Source organism: Tachysurus fulvidraco, chromosome 9, assembly GCF_022655615.1.
Source record: "Tachysurus fulvidraco isolate hzauxx_2018 chromosome 9, HZAU_PFXX_2.0, whole genome shotgun sequence".
Lineage (NCBI taxonomy): Eukaryota > Metazoa > Chordata > Actinopteri > Siluriformes > Bagridae > Tachysurus > Tachysurus fulvidraco.
The window spans coordinates 21,873,100-21,893,741 of record NC_062526.1 but is presented as its reverse complement, the minus strand read 5'-3'; the positions used below and the strand labels follow the sequence as shown (position 1 = coordinate 21,893,741).

At 36.9% G+C, this 20,642-nt stretch overlaps 2 protein-coding genes and 1 long non-coding RNA gene across 6 annotated transcripts; 1 reads left to right on the top strand and 2 right to left on the bottom strand.

Annotated features, from left to right (window-relative positions):
* Positions 1-4,208: 4,208 nt before the first annotated feature.
* On the bottom strand, positions 4,209-5,346 carry uts1 (urotensin 1). Its single transcript, XM_027135029.2, has 2 exons — positions 5,213-5,346; positions 4,209-4,896 (listed from the first exon to the last, which is right to left on the bottom strand). The coding sequence occupies exon 2, from the start codon at positions 4,871-4,873 to the stop codon at positions 4,469-4,471; it is 405 nt and encodes a 134-aa protein (XP_026990830.1). The 5' UTR covers positions 4,874-4,896; positions 5,213-5,346; the 3' UTR covers positions 4,209-4,468.
* Positions 4,681-6,504, top strand: LOC113635538. The gene is made up of 3 exons (XR_003438847.2): positions 4,681-4,819; positions 5,237-5,433; positions 6,358-6,504. It is a non-coding gene; the product is annotated as an uncharacterized LOC113635538 (long non-coding RNA).
* A 292-nt stretch (positions 6,505-6,796) lies between these two features.
* On the bottom strand, positions 6,797-19,119 carry mpv17 (mitochondrial inner membrane protein MPV17). 4 transcript variants are annotated; one of them, XM_047818971.1, is made up of 9 exons: positions 16,294-16,420; positions 15,944-16,139; positions 15,289-15,407; positions 11,969-12,084; positions 9,875-9,967; positions 8,720-8,815; positions 8,204-8,236; positions 7,745-7,797; positions 6,797-7,596 (listed from the first exon to the last, which is right to left on the bottom strand). In XM_047818971.1, the coding sequence occupies exons 2-9, from the start codon at positions 15,997-15,999 to the stop codon at positions 7,527-7,529; spliced, it is 636 nt and encodes a 211-aa protein (XP_047674927.1). In that variant the 5' UTR covers positions 16,000-16,139; positions 16,294-16,420; the 3' UTR covers positions 6,797-7,526. The 4 variants fall into 4 exon arrangements, with proteins under 4 accessions (XP_047674927.1, XP_026991789.1, XP_026991797.1 ...); XM_027135988.2 differs by lacking the exons at positions 15,944-16,139; positions 16,294-16,420 and adding an exon at positions 18,950-19,119; XM_027135996.2 differs by lacking the exons at positions 15,944-16,139; positions 16,294-16,420 and adding an exon at positions 18,762-18,949.
* Positions 19,120-20,642: the final 1,523 nt, after the last annotated feature.

The following is a 20,642-nucleotide window of genomic DNA, read 5'->3' as shown; positions in this document are numbered from 1 at the left end:
TCCGTATGTTATGTGTGATTGCTCCACAGAAGCTCAATTTGCACGACTGAGAAAAGTTTCATATTTGTGGTTGATCCTGCTGAGAAAGAGCCACACTTATTTGTCAGCTATGACATAATGATATGCTCACCAGACCCAAAATGGAACACAAGTGACAGTGTCCCAAATGTTTTGGCGACAGGCCAGAACTCAACGACACAGGTAGCTGCAATGACCTTTTTAGTTGTTTGTTGAGTCACTAATTATAAAGGCAAATAAACACATGCATTTTGGTCGGCTATGACTACTTACTCAGAAAAGTTTGATCTTGAAGAATTTAGTAAACTTAATTAGACTCTTTGTTGACTTTGCCCAGAATTGAATCTGATCGAACAACTGTAGGATGTTCGGGACAAACAAGTCCGATCCATGGAGGCTGCTAACATCATGATGTCAGAGGTCTTGGAGGGTTACAAAATATTAGGCAGGAAATTTTAATGTTACAGCTGATCACAGAATACTAGTGTATTTCAGCAACCTCTAATAGCCTTGGATTGTCTCATACCACAGTCTATAGTATCTAAAAAACAAAACAAACAAAAAAAATCAACAACAACAATGACAGCAACAAAACCAAAGTAAGAAGTAGTTCTATGACGTGAAACATTGTCAGTAAGACTAAGAAAATGTCCAGTTTCAATAAAACTATACTGCACAACTTAATCCTGGCTCCTCTCAAATATTTAGTGATTCATGTGCAAGCAGTTATTATTGTTGGAAGGGAATGGTGGGTGGAATGGGGCAGTGATCCCTAACAGTATGTCCACGGATTATAGATAGATTTGCTTTGTAAGTAAATGTGATTGACTAATTGGATTACATTTATGAGAATATTTTAAAGTTACTGTTGCACAGTGATAGCTAACCATACATATTCAAGGCAAAATAAACAGAAGAACTGCATCAGCAAGAAGAGCAAAGAGATGTTGAGAGCAACTGTGGGATTTAAAATGCTACAGCCAAATAACCTAAAATTTGCAACAACACAATTACCACACATTCCCATTCATGTTGTAATGCAATGCTACATAGTTCATACATATATTTATTTGAATACCCTTGCTCAGTGTCAATAATTCACTTTGAGTAAGTTCACTTTGAGTAACTTGGGAAGTAGGGAAACTTGGGGGACTGATTTTACTACTGATTTTCCTATTTCTGTAGTGCAGAGATGGAGGGATGGCAGGGAAATAAAGAGGAACCACAAAAACAAGAAAGAGAGGGGGGTTGCTCACCTGCACCGAGATATGCTGCCAGGTGGTACTCTGCCAGTTGGACCACTTTATATAGCAATGCTGGACTGTGGCAAATGCCCAAATTTGTACAGGCACCCAAGCTCACTGAAAATCCCTGAGAATAATGGTGCTGTTCAAGGGTGCAACTGCCCTGTTGCAGAATACCCAGCATCAGGTCCTGGTAAGCCAGCAGGTTCATGTCTGGAACATATTGGGCTGTGAAGTGGGTTTTTCCTGAGCAGGTGGCTGCCCAATTGTGATTATAGCCAGCGACACATTTCCGTAGCACTACTGAGTTCAGTGAGTGCTTCCATTTCATCCTGCAGTCCCATCATAGAAAGCATGATGTTGAGCCTGGCTGCAACATATGTCAACATGCTGGTGGCATTCTGACAAACAGAAATGGTATAATAAGCCAGCTTCCATCCTTCAAAAAATTATTTCAGTCTTCAAACTTCCTTTCCCTTTCAAGAACTATGTAACCTAAATCCTCTGTCAGCAGAGTAATTTGTTTACAGGCTACAGCACCACATAGAGAGACTAACCCATACTCACAACTCACTGTTAATATGTCAACATTCACTAGGTTGAGGACGCTAAAATGCGATGTTCAATTAATGTTGCTTTAATGAGGTCTAAACTGGAGACCAGGCAAGTATTTATTTTGATCAAATGCACCTATATATGGTCTGCTAGGGTAAGGAAGCATGGGGTAGGGATGCATTTCCCCACCCAGTCAGGAGGTTGGAGTGACAGGATCAGGGTTAGCAATGTGTGAGGAGTTGTACACCAGGGCTTTACATTGAGATTGCTCTCAATTTTAATGTCTACAGTAGTTGTACTCAATTGTACTCAGTGCTGCAACACACAACTTCACAGCCATCCATTCTAGTGGGGCTTTTTGTTTAAGATAAGCCACACAGCCATAAGCATGCTCTGAGGGATCAAAGATGATGTGAGTATCTCTCAAACTTTTGTGAAGATCCAGCTTAATTCGGAGGAAATATCCCATGCAAATCCCTGAGTTACCGTTCCCATGGGGGGCAAGAATGGAGAAGTGCTTCAAGTAGTTGCAGGTCATCCTATACTTCCTACAGCTTTTCCCCCATATATGTAAAAGGACTTTGGGGTGTAAGGGACAATATACCTTAAAGGGTCATGCTGACTGGCCAAGAATTAATGCTCCTCATTCTAGTTAACAGGCTATAACTCAGTGTTTGCAGGACAGAATATAAGACAGGCAGTGCCAGTGAATTCTTGAACATCTTGTTGTCTGTGGCTTAGACATAACTAACAGGTGTCTAAGTGTAGGTCTGAAGTAAGATGGACATTGCTTGTCCACTGTCTTATTTCAAAGTCTTGATGTGACTTGAAATTCCCTGTTGACCAACAATTGCTGCAGCTTGTATATTAGGACCTGGCAGTGATCCAGCATGTGAGACACTGTTAACAGTTATGTACATAGAATGATTTCTCACATAAGACTTACCATCCTCCCCAGAATGGCTGTGATCGAATACACATAATATCTATTGCATGTCCCTGCAAAACTTGAATTCTAGTTTAATTCTATAAAAATGTACAAAATCCACATATCCTATTAGCATTGTTGGGTGGTTTGGTGGTACAGTTTGGGTGGTCAACATGCAGAACGTTACTGGATGTACTCATGCATCTTCTCTCTATATTGGTTCTTTGCTGTTTTAACTTTATTTCAATCAATTACCTCAGGCACTAATAAGATGTTTTCTGTTGTATGATTTACAAGGTGCCGCAGCTTTATGGTCCGATCCATGCAATTCTAACATTCATGACTCCTTCTACCCAATAGACAATATGCAAGTCTTCTTTTTGGCAGATGAAGTAAACTCAGCTAAATCTTCTGTACTAAAGAGGATGGTGGTAGGTTTACTATTCTCTCCATTCTCATTCGAAAATATTAGGTGTATTGGCAATCAACTATACAACCTTAGCACACTGATCATCATTCTTTAATATGATTCCCTCTATGAGATAGTAGTTAAACAGTGGCACTCATAGGAGACTTGTTCAGACAACAAATCTCTGTGCTGGGGTAACAATCTATACTACCTTAAGATAAGCTCATTAGATGGCAGTTGAAGTTTACAAATATCCACTTTTTATATCCAAGCACTGCTAATATGCCTCCATTAATTTTTATTTTCCTTTGTGATTTTCTCATTCACAAACATTTGCTGTTGACAATGTTTACACCTCACTGCTTTGACTACATTGTGCTGTTAGACTGTATTTTATATCATCTCTATTTAAATAATCTAATCTATCTATCTATCTATCTATCTATCTATCTATCTATCTATCTATCTATCTATCTATCTATCTATCGATCTAATTTGTTAATGCACTAAAATGCACTAAATAATCTGAAATTCTATATCAGTGTATATAGATGACATATTAAGAGCACAGGGCTTTTTTCATAGATTTAAAAACAAACACTATATTTTATAACTCTTAAAGTGTGTGAAAGACGGGATGTAAATGATAAGTACTATATTTTCACTAAGAATATGGTGAATTTTACAGATGTGACCTGCGAGTGACATAAAAATGGACATTATTGGTGGGGTAGCTATACTGACAGAGTGCAGGGCAGCATTAGATTACCAAGTACACTTAATGTATGTGTATTCGCTTTGGCCTTTACTAGTATGTGGCTAGTTCCCTGGTTACAATCACTCGGAAAAGCTTTTGGCATCACTGGTATTCGTATTGGTATCAATTAGCAATTTCATAAGTAAAATAGTGACATGATATTCATTATGCCTAGAATATTATTAATAAGATTTCCAGAATATATTTAACTCATGATAGTTTGCATGCCATTATATGTTGAATAGGAAATAGTCATGGGGACTTTAGAGGTTATAAATAAAACAAACGTAACAGCTTATTAACTGAAATTTATTAAATCCATTTACAATGGTGGGTTGTTGCATATGCAGCACACGTGCACAAACACTGCTATCCGTAGACTCCTGTATGATGGGAGTTCAGTTCTCCACTCGTTAGGCTGTTTACCCAATGCACTGAGGGCAGTTAAGTCATATTTCTTTCCCATTAGAGTTGTATAATGCTTTAGCAAAAAATCAAGAAAGCAAACTGAGGTCTGAGATTGCGTCGAGCTCATTATCCTGTTCGAGGATACGTTTTTACTTCCCGACTTCGTCCAGATATTTGCGGTTCAGTTCTGCCTGTTCTCTCTGATTCTCGTTACGCGCCATTTCGATCATATTGCGCAACAGATGAAAGGTGAGATCGATCGATATGGGCGGATCGTCATTCCTCTTAGTCAAACCCACAAGCTCCTCCAAACTGTTCAGGCTGGGAAAAGTTGGGGAGCGCGACGCGTTTCTTTGCGCGTACCATCGACTGTTTCCACCGCGGAAGAAGGGCATTTCCTCGCCCTTTCCACCTCTGAGCAAAACTTCATCCAGCTGGTTCTTGTACTCATGGCGGTCAAAGAGGGTTAAATCCCGTGGTCTACATATACTTGGGGGAATGTGAGTGGAAAATAAGACAGCCGCTATTAACAAGACAGAGGAGACAGGCTTCATGCTGGACAGCGCGCAAACACACCCTGGATTCAAGAGACACAAAAGCGAAAAGCTGATTCCACAGCATGCATTCTATAATTAACGAATTAAATAATTGATTAATGAATGAATTCATGAATGTATTATGTACATGTATGAATTATGACTTCATTACAGCATATAGAAAACACGTATTATGATAAAGTCTTAGGAAGTATTCCTAGTTATTGGAATGATTCACTGTAAAATAGATTTCATTACATTACGCAGTAATATTTAATAAGTAAAATAAATTTATTAACGAGATCACAGGACAAACATTGACGATATATTTAAAACAGTTTGCCAAAAGATACTTACTCTGTTATCTTTCTGCTTCAAAAGCTCTTGCAAACAAGTTGGAAAAGTTGACGGATCTTTCCCAGTCGCAGTCGAAACGGAGCGTCTCCAGTACAATGGTTATATACATCCATGAAAGCTAAACTGACGTCAGAGCAAGTACATAAACTGCCTGTAAAATTAGACAAGCTCTGGAGTGATAGCTGGCCAGCCAAATGGATCTTACGCACAGCAAGGAACCGGTACATAAAGAAAATTTGGCAAACAAAACCATTTGCATGTTATATGTTCACACTTTAACAAAGTTTATATTAACCATCAGCCGTAAAGTTTGTGCAAATGATAAGCATCTCCTCTATGTGTGTGTGTGTGTGTGTGTGTGTGTGTGTGTGTGTGTGTGAGAGTGTGTGTGTGAGAGAGAGAGAGAGAGAGAGAGAGAGAGAGAGAGAGAGAGAGAGAGAGAGAGAGAGAGAGCTGGCCATAGTCCTGAAATATACCGAGGCTCCACTGTTGATCGTGTCTTAGTATCTGATTTTCATTATGTCTTTGCATTACAATATTATTGTCAATATTTCACAGGCATAGCCTCACTTTATTAAACAGCAGATCTTCTTAAAATGTCCTAGCCCCTGATGTGCATCGATTATCTTAAACAATTACCGTACAATAACATACCCAATAATCTGTTAATTATCTTTATCCTGTCCTCTATATACTGATTTAGCCACATAGTACTCTTGAGATACTATAGAGATCAAGAATGTCTGCCCTAAGCACTTGCTTGATGGACCCATTTCTGCTTGGAGTTTTGATTTGAAAATCACTCACTACTGCTGAAAATGGCCTGCCATGGATATCCCCATGCCCTAACCCAAGACTTCATCATTATACAGTTTAAAACAGTTTAATACAAGAAACATAAGCCTAAATCTCTAATGATGCGCATACGCAAGTATGACACACTTAACACTGCTTGACTTTGCAGAATAGTAATATTAGAGTAATATTTTTTTAAATTAAGCACAATTCATGTGACTCAAATTTCAATTATTCCTGTAATATTATTTCAAGCCCCTACTGATTCTTCAAAATTCTTCCAAATTTCAAATCATAACTCATAAAACACGAAATTTATTTAACAGCTTTTTTATTTTGCTTTATTGTAGATGGTCTTTGTGCCACCTTACAGCTCCAGAGCCCTGTGTTTGATCTTGGCATTGAATTACTGTCGGTGTGGAGTTACCCATGTCCTCTGCATATGTGGAGTGCAGTAGACATACTGCCCTCAAAATAAAGCCGGTACTGAGACAGAACATGACTAAGCTGTTTTACTTTAGCTTAAAATGCTTAATAACTTAGTTCTTTGTGTTACAAAGAACAAGTGAACTCTTTAGAAGTTAGCTGTACTCAAAGCAATCAAATTTTCTTATCTTAAATGCTTTAAAGCTATAAATTAAAAGCCTTAATTGATTATATTAAGCTTAACTCATAAGGTTTAATAATTAGCATAATTCTAACAATTGTAACAGTACACTTATGAATAAAGGCCATAGCTTGAATAAAATGTTGAATAAAATCTCAGACTAAGAATAATAACACAACACGCAATCTTATGTAGTCTTTAATGCTGCAGGAAATCTGGAAGGTGGATACAATTCCATGATGTCTCGCCTAAAGACATGACTTATACATATGTAACTGACAGATGATATATCATTCCTAAAAACTTAAAGGAACACCAACACTCAAATTTTAATGGTTTTAATTAATTACGTTTTAATAAATTGTAACTTAATACATGTGAAACCTCTCCGGGAAAAGTGAAATAAAATCTATCCACAGAGATGTTTATTTCAATATCAACTACCTGCTTGAGTAAAAATCTTTAATTCACAGTTCATAGAAGCTCATAACTGCCTCACTACAGAGAGATGACTATTCACAAAATTTTGCTCTTAAATAGTCAAGAAAAAAAGAAAAACATAGCATGGCAGGAAGTGTTCAACATGTTCCAGTTTTCATAGAAAATATTCCTCAAATTTGAAGGAAAATTGCGATGACAAGAGATTTTGTAAACTATCATTTAAAATGGTGAATGGTAGTAATAATGATAACTTTAGCAGCAGCAATGAAAACAACAGAAATAATAATAATAATAATAATAAAATAATAATAATGACATTCCATTCCCCTAGTGTAACATGAAAATAGTGTATTTATATTGGTCTTTCTTGTCTTTTCCTTTTACAATTTTTATTCCTAAAATGAATTCCTGAAGTTAATTTGTTACCCCAATGAATTTCCACAAAATGCACCAGTAAGGCAATACATCGCTCTACATTTTATTGGCTTTCCATGAGAGGTATGAATTCCATACCACAGCAACAATCTGCGCAACAGCCAACCTGTAAGTAATGGTGTGCAAAATTTTATACTGAAATTTAAATCATGTTGATTTTAAAATGCAATCAGGTTCTAAAGCAAAAGCTACTTCAGAGAATTTCAAAATGGTCTGAAACTGATCTGAACATCAGGGGTAAAAGATCATTTTACCTGTGTTGAAGGGGGATGAAATAAAAATTGGCGATCTGAACAGCAGGCCACAACTGACAAAAAAAAAGGACATAAAATCATTTCAGTCTCAATGGAATTTAATTGAATGAATACTGCAGTACTTTAAGAAATAGAGAAATGCAGAAATACCAAAAATTGTAAAGAGTTCACAAAGATTCTAGAGAGACAGTAACTTTTACTGATGTCGATTATACAACAAATCTAGACGAAGGTAGAGTCCGTTTTTGAGTAACCTGACCTCAAATGCTTAAGCTGATCAATTCTGAGACACATGCAAACATTTCAGTGCAGGAAATACTGTAAAATATCTATGGCAGTGAATGTCTGGGCATGTTTTGCCAATTCTATACATTTTTATCAAAGGTGCCAACAATTCTGGAGCTGATTGTAACAAAAATATATATTATACATAGACATTATACATAGACATTAACCTACATAGTAATTGGTGATCAAGGCATCTGCATAGTCCTAAAGAAAATACAAAACACAGTGTAATTGGTGATCAAGGCAGCTTGGATTAAGCAATAGTGTAACTGCAGATAATAAGCTTTCTTCCTTATTTATGTTAAAAAAAAATCTAATCCCAGTTTCTCAGAGTGTTTAATGAAACTTGGACAACCAGTGCCTCTACAAGCTCCTAAAAACCTTGGTCCTTCAGAACAAGGTCCTTGCATTGAAATGGAAATATGGCAAAAGGTCAACCAGAGAAAGACTGGTTGTATAAAATATTTATTTATTTTTGACGAGTGCAAAAAAGTGATAAAGAATCTTCAGGTAAGAGACAGCGCTAGGTTTTATTTCACTCTTATAATGGCACAGAAAAGCGTTTTTTTTTTTTTTTTTTTTACAAAAAAATATTTTCTAAAATATAAACATGTATATTTATATAATCTTAGCAAATGTGATATATTGAACTGGTACATAGACCAACTGGAAATGTAGCACACTAACCCTCTTGAGCTTAGCTACGTTCTCTTCCACAGTGAGCCCATTAAGAACTCCGTAGATTCCTAAGAACGTTCCGAGAAAACAAGGAGCAAAGCAGGCCTGTAAACAAAAAGAGTCCGATCGGTAATCAGTAAGACAGTACAGACAAATCCATTATTCCCTCGATATTATTACATTATAGCTGTTTACAAAAATATAAGGGAGTTGAAATGAAATAATGAATATCATAACTTCTGATTTAATTTGAGGGTATTACATCACTTTTAAATGTGGGCACTGCAACTGTAACGAAGCGGAGTCGTAAGGATAGATTTGCAGCGTTTATTTAAATTAGGCAGAACAGACAGGCAGGGTCAAGCATGGCAAACACAATGTCAGAGAAAGGCAGATCGGAGTCAAAGAACAGGCAGGAGGTCAGGGCAGGCAGCAAAGAATCAGAGAAACAGGTAACAGAAACAGAATCAAAACAGTCAGAACAGCAAATCAGGAAACGGTCGGAATGACTGCAAAAGCAAGTCGAGTCAGCTGATGGGGATCAGCTGGCGCTGTGATTAGTATGGGCTACGGGGGAGGCTGGTTAAGCCTGACTATAGTTTACCAAAAAACAAAACAAGTCTACATGTGTTATGGTCTGATGAACCAGAAGTTTAACGTTTAACCCATAAAAACTCAGCACATCATTAAAAGCACACCATCACCACACTGATGCATGGAGGTGGAAGCCTCATGCTTTAAGGCTGCTTTTCTTGTGCTGGAACTGAGGCTTTAATCAGGGTGGTGGGAATAATAAATAGCTCCAGATACCATTCAATTTAACACGTTAGATGAAGAGGAATAGTGACTCGTATTGTTTTTCACTTTAATATATTGCTTGGAATTTCACAATAAGTCTGGAAAAGGTTCTGACAGGATTTTATCTTGGTTTATTTATTTATTTTATGTAACTTATATAATATATAACTCATCACAAAAACATGCCATTTTAACCGGGTGTGTGTACTTTTCATATCCACTGTATATAGTATGTATGTAGATGCAGTTGGCTTGATGCTGTCAATAAAATTGGGCTTTAAAAACCTTAAATGAGTATAGACTTTATTTGCATCCTGTTTGGTGTGAACATGCATTAAGACATCATGTAGCTGGACGCGACTCTACCTGGTCAATTAGCATTTTCCTCAGAGCTGTGCCTTTGGTCGTCCCAATGACAAGTCTGTCTAGTACTCTGTACCATCCACCAATTACTGGTCCCTGTAGTAGACAAAAAATGGTTTTATGGTTCATAAGATACATTGATAAGTCATTAAAAGTGTTACAGATATTACTGATTATTTTTCATGCAATATTTTGTACAGAACATAAAGCACAGACAGATGAAATGAATACCATTGATTGTCTCGTTACAACGGCACCTGTCAAGGGCTCTGTTTCTGAATAACATGTGTACCAAGACCAGAATTTACAATAATCTGAAGAAAATGCAGCTCACTATGCATTGAGGGGTACAAAAATGTTCTCTATGTCTGCCTCAGGGTGCTGCACATCAAAATCGAACTGTTTAATTGAGTTTGTGAAGCTACACCAGAGTTGATGCGTTTCCAGCTGTTTTGTGCTGCATTTGTCCACACCAATAATAGACGAAGTTGGTCTCAGCTCCTTCTAAGAGTATCACGGGTGACCGCCTTACTGTCGACATTAAACCTAAGACCTGCAGATGTACATCCAACCGATTATTGTACCAGGACAGTGGGAAATGATCACACCATTGGTGCATGACCTGGAACGGCGCTTTCCAAGTTCCTTTTATGACATTCGCCTGAGGTGTTTCAGGGATATAAGACTTGTATATATGCATCAAAGTGAAAAGTAATGCTGCCATCTCAATAGAGACAATTGGGTGGCTCAGTGACAAGAGTTTGAGAGGATCCGGTGGTGTTTAGGCCACAGGGTTAAACTTGAAGTGAAGATTTCCTTTCCCCAATATGCAATTAGTCTTTCTTACTCCTCTTAGTGGAAAGAACCAGGCAGAGAAATGATAGAAATTTGCTGCAGCTGCAATTTATATAAATAGAATTTCGGTGAATTTTAGTGTCTGATCCTGCTGTCTATTGTGTGGGTGTGTTTTGAAGAACGAACCAGTTTCTCCTACTCCCAGTCGGCCCAACCCTGTGCCTCCATGTTGGTCGGTGCCTGTGTGCACCATGCTGAATCAAGACCCATCTATTCTTGCCACCATTACAAAAGACCGATTCTAAACACCACTCCTCTAAAAAGTTTACATTCAGCCATTAACACTGATTAAAAATTAGTCACACTCACAGGTTTTGCATGATCACTGGGCCTAGTTTATTATTTGATTAGAAATATCATGAAGCCTAATTCTGCTACAGTGTGGGGAAACACAGCCCGTGCTACCCGTCTAACCCTCATTAACTTCCCAAAGCATTATAGACATATCAGTTCTTAAATTTAGGTCAATTTTTGTTTTTTTCTAAAGGTACTTCAGCAAGACACAAGCTATTTCGATCACTATTTAGGCATTGTGTTTACAGGTAGGTATCATATCACTAAGGGATGGGAAATTCTCAGACTATATAATGGGGGGATTGAGATTTGGGACACTTCCACTCAGATATATTGAGGTGTCACCTTCCAGCCAGTTCTGTCCGGTTCTAACCCTATAAGGGAAACACTTTCCAGATCGTGTTTAACACTCTGTTCTCAGGTTGTGGCACGTGTGCCTTGTTGCATACGTTACTCCGTGTCACAATGTAACACAAGCCGCTGCCATTCGGCGTTCCCCAGGTCTCCCTTCCCACAGTGTTCCTGATGTCATCACGCTATCAATGTTTTCATGGTGGGTAGAAAATCATTCTAGTGAGTCATACTCTGTAGGTGAAATTTCAAAGGCAGTATCTAGTCTTTTTTGCTAACTTCAAGGTTAGCAAAAAAATTTACAGTGTGTTTCCAAACTCTCTCAAACTCAGACAAAGTTTACAGCTCACTGAATTTCAGAACCTGGTCCTTGGAAAAACGTCATCAGTTATTTCATTTTCTCAGTTTCCAGCCCATTCAGGCACTTACAGTTTGTGCGGCAGAACTGTTTATAGTTATTTATGTGAACACCCGATACTTGTGTGTAATTTCAGACGTTTTGTTTCACAACTTAACCAAAAACTGATAAATGAGGCCCAATGTGTTACACTGTTATTTATGCCCAAACATAAAAACATAAGATAAAAATGGACTTACGACAAAAAAGAAGCCAATGCTCATCATCTTTGTGGTGCGTATAATGTTATGCTTGTTCAAGCCTCGTCTTTCAATTAGCTGCTGCGAGATGATATCCCCTACTCCCATCAGAGAGCCTGTTGGATGACAGTATGTGGAAGAGAAAAGCTGTAAGAAGAAGAAAAAAGACATGAACAGATAAAAACCTTTCAGTAGTTCCTTCTGCAGTGTTGCTGTCTCGGGTTAGGGTTAGGATCTGCATTTTTCTTAAATGTCTCCTTTTTTTTTAATGTGGGTTTCCTCAGCATAGTTTGAATGAAATTTGTTGATATGTCTTGGCATTTATATTCACAAATACTTATCCAGGTGCTTCTGGTAGATACAATGGGTGTAACGGTTAGAATGTACCGAACCATGGCACAGGATGTTAGTGCTACAGTACAAACACAGTCTGACTCAGTATCATAAAGAAACCCTGAGAGGAACCAGGCTCTGAAGGGAACCTCATGCTCAGTTGGGTGACACTGGATAGTAAATAATGCAAATGTATATAATGTCCTTTCTACAACAGTTTGTAGTCGAGTGGAAATATTTGTGGCCTAGTGTAAGTTATAATTATTTAGACTGCTTGAAATTCTGTCCCAATGGGGAAATAATTAACATAATATATAATAAAGGATATAATAAGCAAGAAACAGGACAAAACCAGGAAGTGCAGTGAGAGATAAGAACAAAAATAAGTTCCTGGCTCTCTGGCTCTGGATAATCCTGCAATCGTACTACATCCCAACAAAAACGGGAGGCAAGTTCATCCGACATACATGAAAAGTGATTGTAATGTCTGCAGACATACTTACTTACGGGTTATAAGACATGTATAAGATTCAGCAGTCACAGCTGCCATGGAAGAAAAGCAGTTTTCTTTATTTAATTTAGAATCTACTTTGTTTAATACACACGTCAGCCTATAAGTAAAATGTACTTTCAACAGACACAGTATAAATGCTTTTAGTAGCCTTTGCTTGTTTCTCTACAAAAAGAGATGACATGAAAATGTCAAAAATGAGTCAATTTTCTCTGTACTGAAAGATAGCACCTGTCCATTCCCAGTCTTTATGATATTTAGTTGGTTGTGTAAAAAACAACAACACACAACTCCAATATTAAGCGGGGACTGGACGCAGATCCGTCCTGAAATTTATAGCATCGTCTCTGACAAAATATCAGGGTTTACAAAGGTCAGTGTGTCTTAATAGCAGATCCTTTCGAGAAAATGTAGTACCTTTTACGCATTGTAACCTTTCAAAATATGTCAGGGAACAACTAATAATCCAGAATAGCATTGTGGAAAAAGACTGGACCTCTGGTCATGCATTTACTGGCTTATCTTATTAAAGCAAGTCTACTTCACACAGTGTACAGTGCAAAGCAGAAACAGGAAGAGAAAGAGCAACAGCTTGAGGAAGATAAATGTCTCTCATACTCTTGTTTTAACAAATATTAAGGGTCACTCAGGTGAACGGTTGGCAGACTTGCCAACCTTGGAAAAAACTTTTGAGTAGCAACTTACTGCAGCGACGCGGTGCGAGGTCAGGCACATTTGCTGGTCAGTGTTGATTAAGTTCACAGGCTCACTCATCACTTTTACTATATTTTTCCTATATAAATACTGGCAAATAAAGTAAAACTTGATCTGTGCGTAAAACTTAAACTTGAGGCACAACACCGGTCAAGAACTTCTGAGGGGCATATAGTCGCTTCTTTTTAGATTTGCTTCCCTCTCCCTCCCTGTCAGTATCCTCATCTGACATCATGTGTATAACTAACTGCAAGGCACACACAAAACACACACATCATCATTCTCATGTTTTGCATAATAGGTTTGGCATGTAAGAAGATTTGCATTTTACAGTACAAAATGTACAACAACAATACTTTAAATTTTAAGCTAAATAATTTAGCCGCTACTAAAATAAAGAGTATAACGTTAGTTATCTGCATGATCGTTTGTGTATAATATCTGCATACTATTTTAACAACTCTTTATGTATTACCATAAATTAGATGTAATGAACTAAACAGTAACTTCATATCTGACAACACATACATGTCTAGACTTCACTATTTTGACTGGCTGATCATATAATAATACCTCCCTCATCATTTCTGCTTCTATTTCCCTGCTTTTCACAAAAAAATCTGATGTCCATCAGATGTGATCTACAGGAGCCAGTAACAATCGAGTCAGAATACGATTGAAATTTTAAAAATGACATTAGTTTCGTCATGTTAGAGTATGACTGCGTGCTATAAAAGGGACACAGACCCTCGTGGATATTGATGTCTGCGTTCTCGCGCCAGTTTGTCTTTTCGGTTAAAGTACGATGGCAATGCGTTTACAGGCATGACTTACGTTTCCTATATAAACACTGTCAAATAAAGTAAAACTTGATCTGTGCGTAAAAGTTAAACTTGAGGCACAACACTTGGGCACATGCCCCAGTAAAGGCCTGGGGTTCGGCAGGCTTATTAAAATGGATGAAATTCACAACTCTGGCCATTTACCTTTGAAACATTAAGTCCTCACTTGTAAAAAAAAAAAAAAAAAAAACAGTCACTGTAAGAAGAATTGAAGACGGACAGAGATAGATGAAAAGCAAATTGTTTTGATGGCTCTCCGCTTGTAGCGTTGAAGAGTTTTAAACTGGCGCTATGATTGGTCGAATTATTATTTTCCCAGGTTGCTTTCCTGTATTACAATTCTCCCGAATTAACAGACGTTCTACTACAAATTATAAGACAAGTACATATGAGACGCCACTACAGGAAAGTGTGAAGACCCTGAATAACCTACGACAAAATACACATCGTTGTATTGGTCCATAAAATACAGTCTATTGAAAACAGATCTAATCATTAACTATGAAAGAAACCAGTTCATTTCAAATCATATAGAATAATGCATTCTTCTCTAAAACGATGGGACTCGTCTGAAGGAAGATTGACAAATTCTGCTTAACAATAAATTTATTAATAATAAATTCATAAGAAAATTCTCTTTTCTCTGTCCTTGAAGAAATGCTTCTGGTGGCTACGAGCCATGTCTGACGCATTCTGCATTCCAGGTGAAATGATCTGTGATCAATTTGGCACACCTCACCTCAGCATGGTAACTGATCCACGGGAAACACTGCACAAAACCACTTAGTTGATGACACTGATACAACACTGAGACACTGAAAACACCTTGTACTCTTGTACTCAATGGTGGAATCTATGGTGCTTGATAGACAGAGTAAGACACTTGTGTTATGATTTATTTTTTTTTTTGGGATTCTTACCAGCTGTGATTATTTGGACAGTCCATGGCTTTTTGGCCATTACCCCCTGGTAAGATCTCCAGAGACGTGCTATACTCATCTTTCTCTGTAAAGCAGAGAGGCCGAAGATCCGCAAATCACTGCAGAGAGAAAACGGGAATCGGTTAAATTCACAACTGCATGTGTTTATTTATTTTATTTATTTTTAAAGCATACAATACATATACAGTGTGTGAAATCTCTGGATATATTGCAAGAAATTTACAAATAATCTGTAGCTTACTGAATGTAACAGTGTGCATCAAACAGTAAATTATGTATTATTGTCTTTTATAATGTGAAACTACTGGCCTATGTCAGAAAGTCTAAATATTATATTGTGAAATTTAGGTATCATGATATACAATGATAAGCCATAAGATTAAAACCAACTGCCTAATATTGTCTTGAATCTCCTTTTGCTGGCAATATAGCTCTGAGCTCTCAAGGCATGGACTCCACAGGACAGTGTCAGATGACAGTGATTTTTAGTTCAATAAACCTTTCCTGATTAATTTTTGTAGTGAGGCAAGGAGCATTATCCTGATGAACGAGGTTGAGTCAGTCAATGTGACATCTACATGAATGCCAGGACCCAAGGTTTTCCAACAGAATATTGTCCAGAGCATCACACAACCTCCAAAACTTTGCCTTCTTCAGATACTGAATCTTCATCCCAACTCTTCCAGGCATGCAGGTACATGATGCACACACACCTCAGCATCATTCCTCAAACCAGACCACGTTCTTCCAATGCTCCATGGTTCAGAATGCAGACTGCAATGTACTGACATATCATAGTCAGCTTTAACATTTTCAGCAATTGTGCTCTTCTGTGGGATTAAACCAGATAGCTAGACTTAGCTCTGCATTCACATCTGTTAGTCATCCTTCCTTTTATAACAAATGCATAATATGAATTCGGGCCAAATTGTGATAATTGCACTTGGTCAGATCACTGTTGTTTTGAAGACAAACATTTATTACCATTTTTCCTTCTTCCAACACTTTGAGAACTGACTGAACACTTCATGCCTAATAAGACGATTTGGACCATGTGGTCTCTGAGGACAGACCACACCTCCAGTGTCACCCAAATGAGGATGAGGTTCCCCTTTGAGTCTGATTCCTCTCAAGGTTTCTTCCTTTACCATCCAAGGGAGTTTTTCCTCACCACAGTCGCCTAAGTCACCTCAGACTTGCTCATTGGGAATAAATACATACACATTTAAACATATCCAATATTAATCTTATATTTGTGTTATTAAATTAATCTCTATATTAACCTTTTGTTTTAGGTTTATGTTCTGTAAAGTTATGGCTGAATCTCGTCTCATTGCCTTATGACCTAAATCAATGTATTTTAAGTAAATCATTACTTATATCTGTGTACTGCTGAACTCCAGCCTGAGAGTACTGTTAATTCATGAACTTTTTAGCACAAGGCTGAAAATTGAACTTAGCAAACAAATGCAGTGATGTCATTAATACCAATTCCACTAACCAGAAACAGGACTGTTCCAATTTTCTATAACAATTCATACATGGCAGAATAGATTATTACCTAAACACTAACACCTACAAAGTACCTTATTATATTAAGTACAAATACATAATGCTCACATATATATATATTATATTAAGTACAAATACATAATGCTCACATATATATATATATATATATATATATATATATATATATATATATATATATATATATATATATATATATACATACATACATACACACACACACACACACACACACATATATATATGTATGTGTGTGCAGTATATATATATATATATATATATATATATATATATATATATACATACACATATATATTCAAATCTTGATTAGAAATGACACAGGCGTCTCCCAGAAGATAATAAGACGATGTACAAGAGGCATCATTGTGTAAAAAAATATTACTCATCTTTTATTTACATTTGATCAAATAGTGGCATGTCCAAAATTATTCATACCCTTTGCAAACTGTCACAGTCTATGGGAAAATCCAAAGATCTATACCATTCCAAACAGTCCAAGCTGTTCTAAAGCATCCTAATTACCCTGATTCATTGGGAACAGCTGTTTTAATCAACTCAACAGGTGAAAAACAAAAGCTCTCTGCTGTTGGTTTGTGGACAGTAATGGCGAAGACAAAGGAGCTCACTGAGGACCTGCGGCTGCGCACTGTGGCTGCTCACAAGTCAGGAAAAGGCTACAAAACCTTATCTAAATGTTTTAAAGTTCCAGTGGCTACAGTGCAAAGTATTATTAAAAAAATCCAGACGTTCCGCACTTGTGAATCCAAGGATCGGCACCAAGGCCATCCTAATGAACCTGTGCTCTGCCGGTGGCAACATCTCAAGGCAGACAGTCTAACAGACACTTTACACTGCTGGGTTCAACGGACACAGAGCAAGGAGGACACCACTTCTCCAGATAAGGCACACAAAAGCCTGCTTGGCCTTTGCAAATGCTCATCTGGATAAAGAAGAAGACTTCTGTTCTTCTGTTTTATGGTCAGATCAAACAAAAATTGAATTGTTTGGCCACAATGATGTAGCTTTCATTTGGTGTAAAAAAGGAGAAGCCTTCAACCCTAAGAACACAATCCACACTGTCAAACATGGTGGTGGAAACCCAACATTTTGGGGTGTTTTGTGGACCAGGGAACCTAATCACAGTGAACGGCACCATGAAAAAGGAGCAATACATCAAAATTCTCAAGAACATCAGGCAGTCTGCAGAGAAACTTGGCCTTGGGCACCAGTGGCGACAACAACCCAAAGCACACAGCAAAAGTAGTGAAGAAATGGTTAACAGACAAAAACATTAACATTTTTCAGTGGTCCAGCCAGAGTCCTGACTTCAATCCGATTGAGAATCTGTGGAGGGAGCTAAAGATCAGGGTGATGGCAAGGAGACCCTCCAACCTGAACGAGTTGGAGCTCATTGCTAAAGATGAATGGGCAAAAATACCAGTGGAGACATGCAAAAAGCTGGTCAGCAATTATAGTAACCGTGTGATTGCTGTAATAGCCAATAAAGGCTTTTCTATGGACTTTTGAGAAGAGTATGAATAGTTTTGGACATGCCACTTTTTGATTAAATGTAAATAAAAGATGAGTAATAATTTTTTTTTCACAATGATGCCTCTTGTACATCGTCTTATTATCTTCCGGGAGACGCCTGTGTCATTTCTAATCAAGAAAAAACTTGCTGGTTGAATAAAAGTAACGTCAAGTCAGAATTTGCCAGGGGTATGAATAATAATAATAATAATAATAATATTATTATTATTATTATTATTATTATTATTATTATTATTATGTACACACACACGGGACATATATATATATATATATCCCAAGATACATTACAGTATATACATAGTATTCTAACCATCATTATATAATACTGTTAAATAAATAACAAGTCCTACCTTGGTATAATCTAGGCTGTCCTGTGGTTAGTAATGTTAGACTAAGTAACTTAGACAAACACTCAGCTACTTATTTACTCCACTTTAGTTTACCCATAGGGTTAAGGCCAGACACTATAGGGTACAGTACATACTGCTAAACTCCAATACAATGTACACATGTTTACACGAGACAACAGATCACAAACCCGGAAGTGTGCTCAATCCTCTCCGACCGCCCACTTCCGTTCATTTTCTTTGTTAGACTCTTAGAACACTCGTAAAGTGTCAGAAAGCAAGATAATATAGGGATAATGAGTCAATAAGAATTATATCAAGTTAAAGAAACAACCCAGAAAAAGAATGACTGTATTTATGGTCGTTTTCGGAAAGAACTACAGTTCCCATAGTGCATTGCGATTCTCTGGCGCTTGAGATTTGAATTATTTGTATGCTAACTGACATTACCTATGACTCAGCAAACACTATTAAATAAACAGCAACGTTTATACACAACAGAAACTATCCATGAATGACTTATTAAGGACTTTTCACACCGTGACCATTCGATTTTCTATTCACAATTTTATTACAATTTTATTGTGATTTTATTACCAATATTATGTGAAATCTTATATTGCTATAAAACAGAGAGATTTAGAAACCAATCAATATTATTATCCAGGATTTTCAGAACAGGCTTGTCCTAAAGCTGTTTTATTCATTTACTTTTTTGTTTGCTAATTTTATTTATTTATTTATTTATTTATTTATTTATTTATTTATTTATTTATTTATTTATTTATTATTATTTGTATTTTTTATTATTAATATTTATATTATTATTATTTTTATATTTTATATTAAATGAAAACAGACTTAAAATAAAATCCTAGATATTTTAAGTGCTAAACAGATTACGCAATGTTGCATTACGTTATTTCTATGTTTGCAATATATCAGCTAGATTTATCATTCCAGTTAAAAACCTTTAGGACAGATGCATGAACTCAGCAAAGCTGCTAAGATGGTATAAGGAAGCTAGCTAAACACCACCTAAGTTTAGTTTTGAGTTCAATTAATGCTAATATGAGGGTCTAAAGCCTGCTTTTACCTTCACCCTGTTCTTCACAATTTGAGCATTTTGTATTCAATTAAAATTTAAATTCAAATTTAATTGTATAGCGGTTTTAACTCAAAGCAGCTTTACATAAGCATAAGCAATCAATGCAAAAGTACAAAAACTCTAATCTTTTACAAAGATTAATATTATACAAAGGTTAAATATTAACATTAGGCTTATATTTAAATGTGTTTGTATTTTTATTCCCAATGAACAAGCCTGAGGTGACTGTGGTGAGGAAAAACTCCCTTTGATGGAAGAGGAAGAAACCTTGAGAGGAACCAAACTCAAAAGTGAACCTCATCCTCATTTGGGTGACACTGGAGGGTGTGATTATAAATTTATATAAACACCTGGGAGAATTAACGTTGTATCAATGTGGTTGATCATTTCTAGGCCTATGCTGGGAAGCATTTCCATAATTCTCAGTTCATCAGCCTCGCCATGTTGAGCAATCTTTGTGATCAGCTTCATTAGGTTCTAGCGTCATAACATTTTATAACTGATTAATCACATGTTATACAAACTGGCCTATTGGATGTAATTAATAAGGATATGAAACTAGTGGGTGCAAGTGTTAAGGATGCAGAAGATAGGGATAAGTGAAGAGAGATGATTCGCTGTGGCGACCCCTGAAGGAAAAGCCGAAAGAAGAAGAGTACAAACTGACCTACTGTATCAGCTTGTCTATCATTATTTTGTAGGTGTGTCATATACAAATTAAATTATCCAATTTCAACAAACCTGGAGCTAATTACTAATTGTAGGTATAACGGTGC

What these genes read in the sequence shown, in the direction of transcription:
- uts1 (XM_027135029.2), bottom strand. Translation starts at nt 4,873, where the DNA reads ATGAAGCCTGTCTCCTCTGTCTTGTTAATAGCGGCTGTCTTATTTTCC.
- mpv17 (XM_027135980.2), bottom strand. Translation starts at nt 16,460, where the DNA reads ATGGTAAAGGAAGAAACCTTGAGAGGAATCAGACTCAAAGGGGAACCT. An exon ending in TGTTGGAAGAAGGAAAAATG is followed by an intron (nt 15,408 to 16,293) that starts GTAATAAATGTT and finishes TTCTCTCTGCAG; the next exon opens with TGATTTGCGGATCTTCGGCC. An exon ending in TTCATCCCCCTTCAACACAG is followed by an intron (nt 7,597 to 7,744) that starts GTAAAATGATCT and finishes CATTACTTACAG; the next exon opens with GTTGGCTGTTGCGCAGATTG.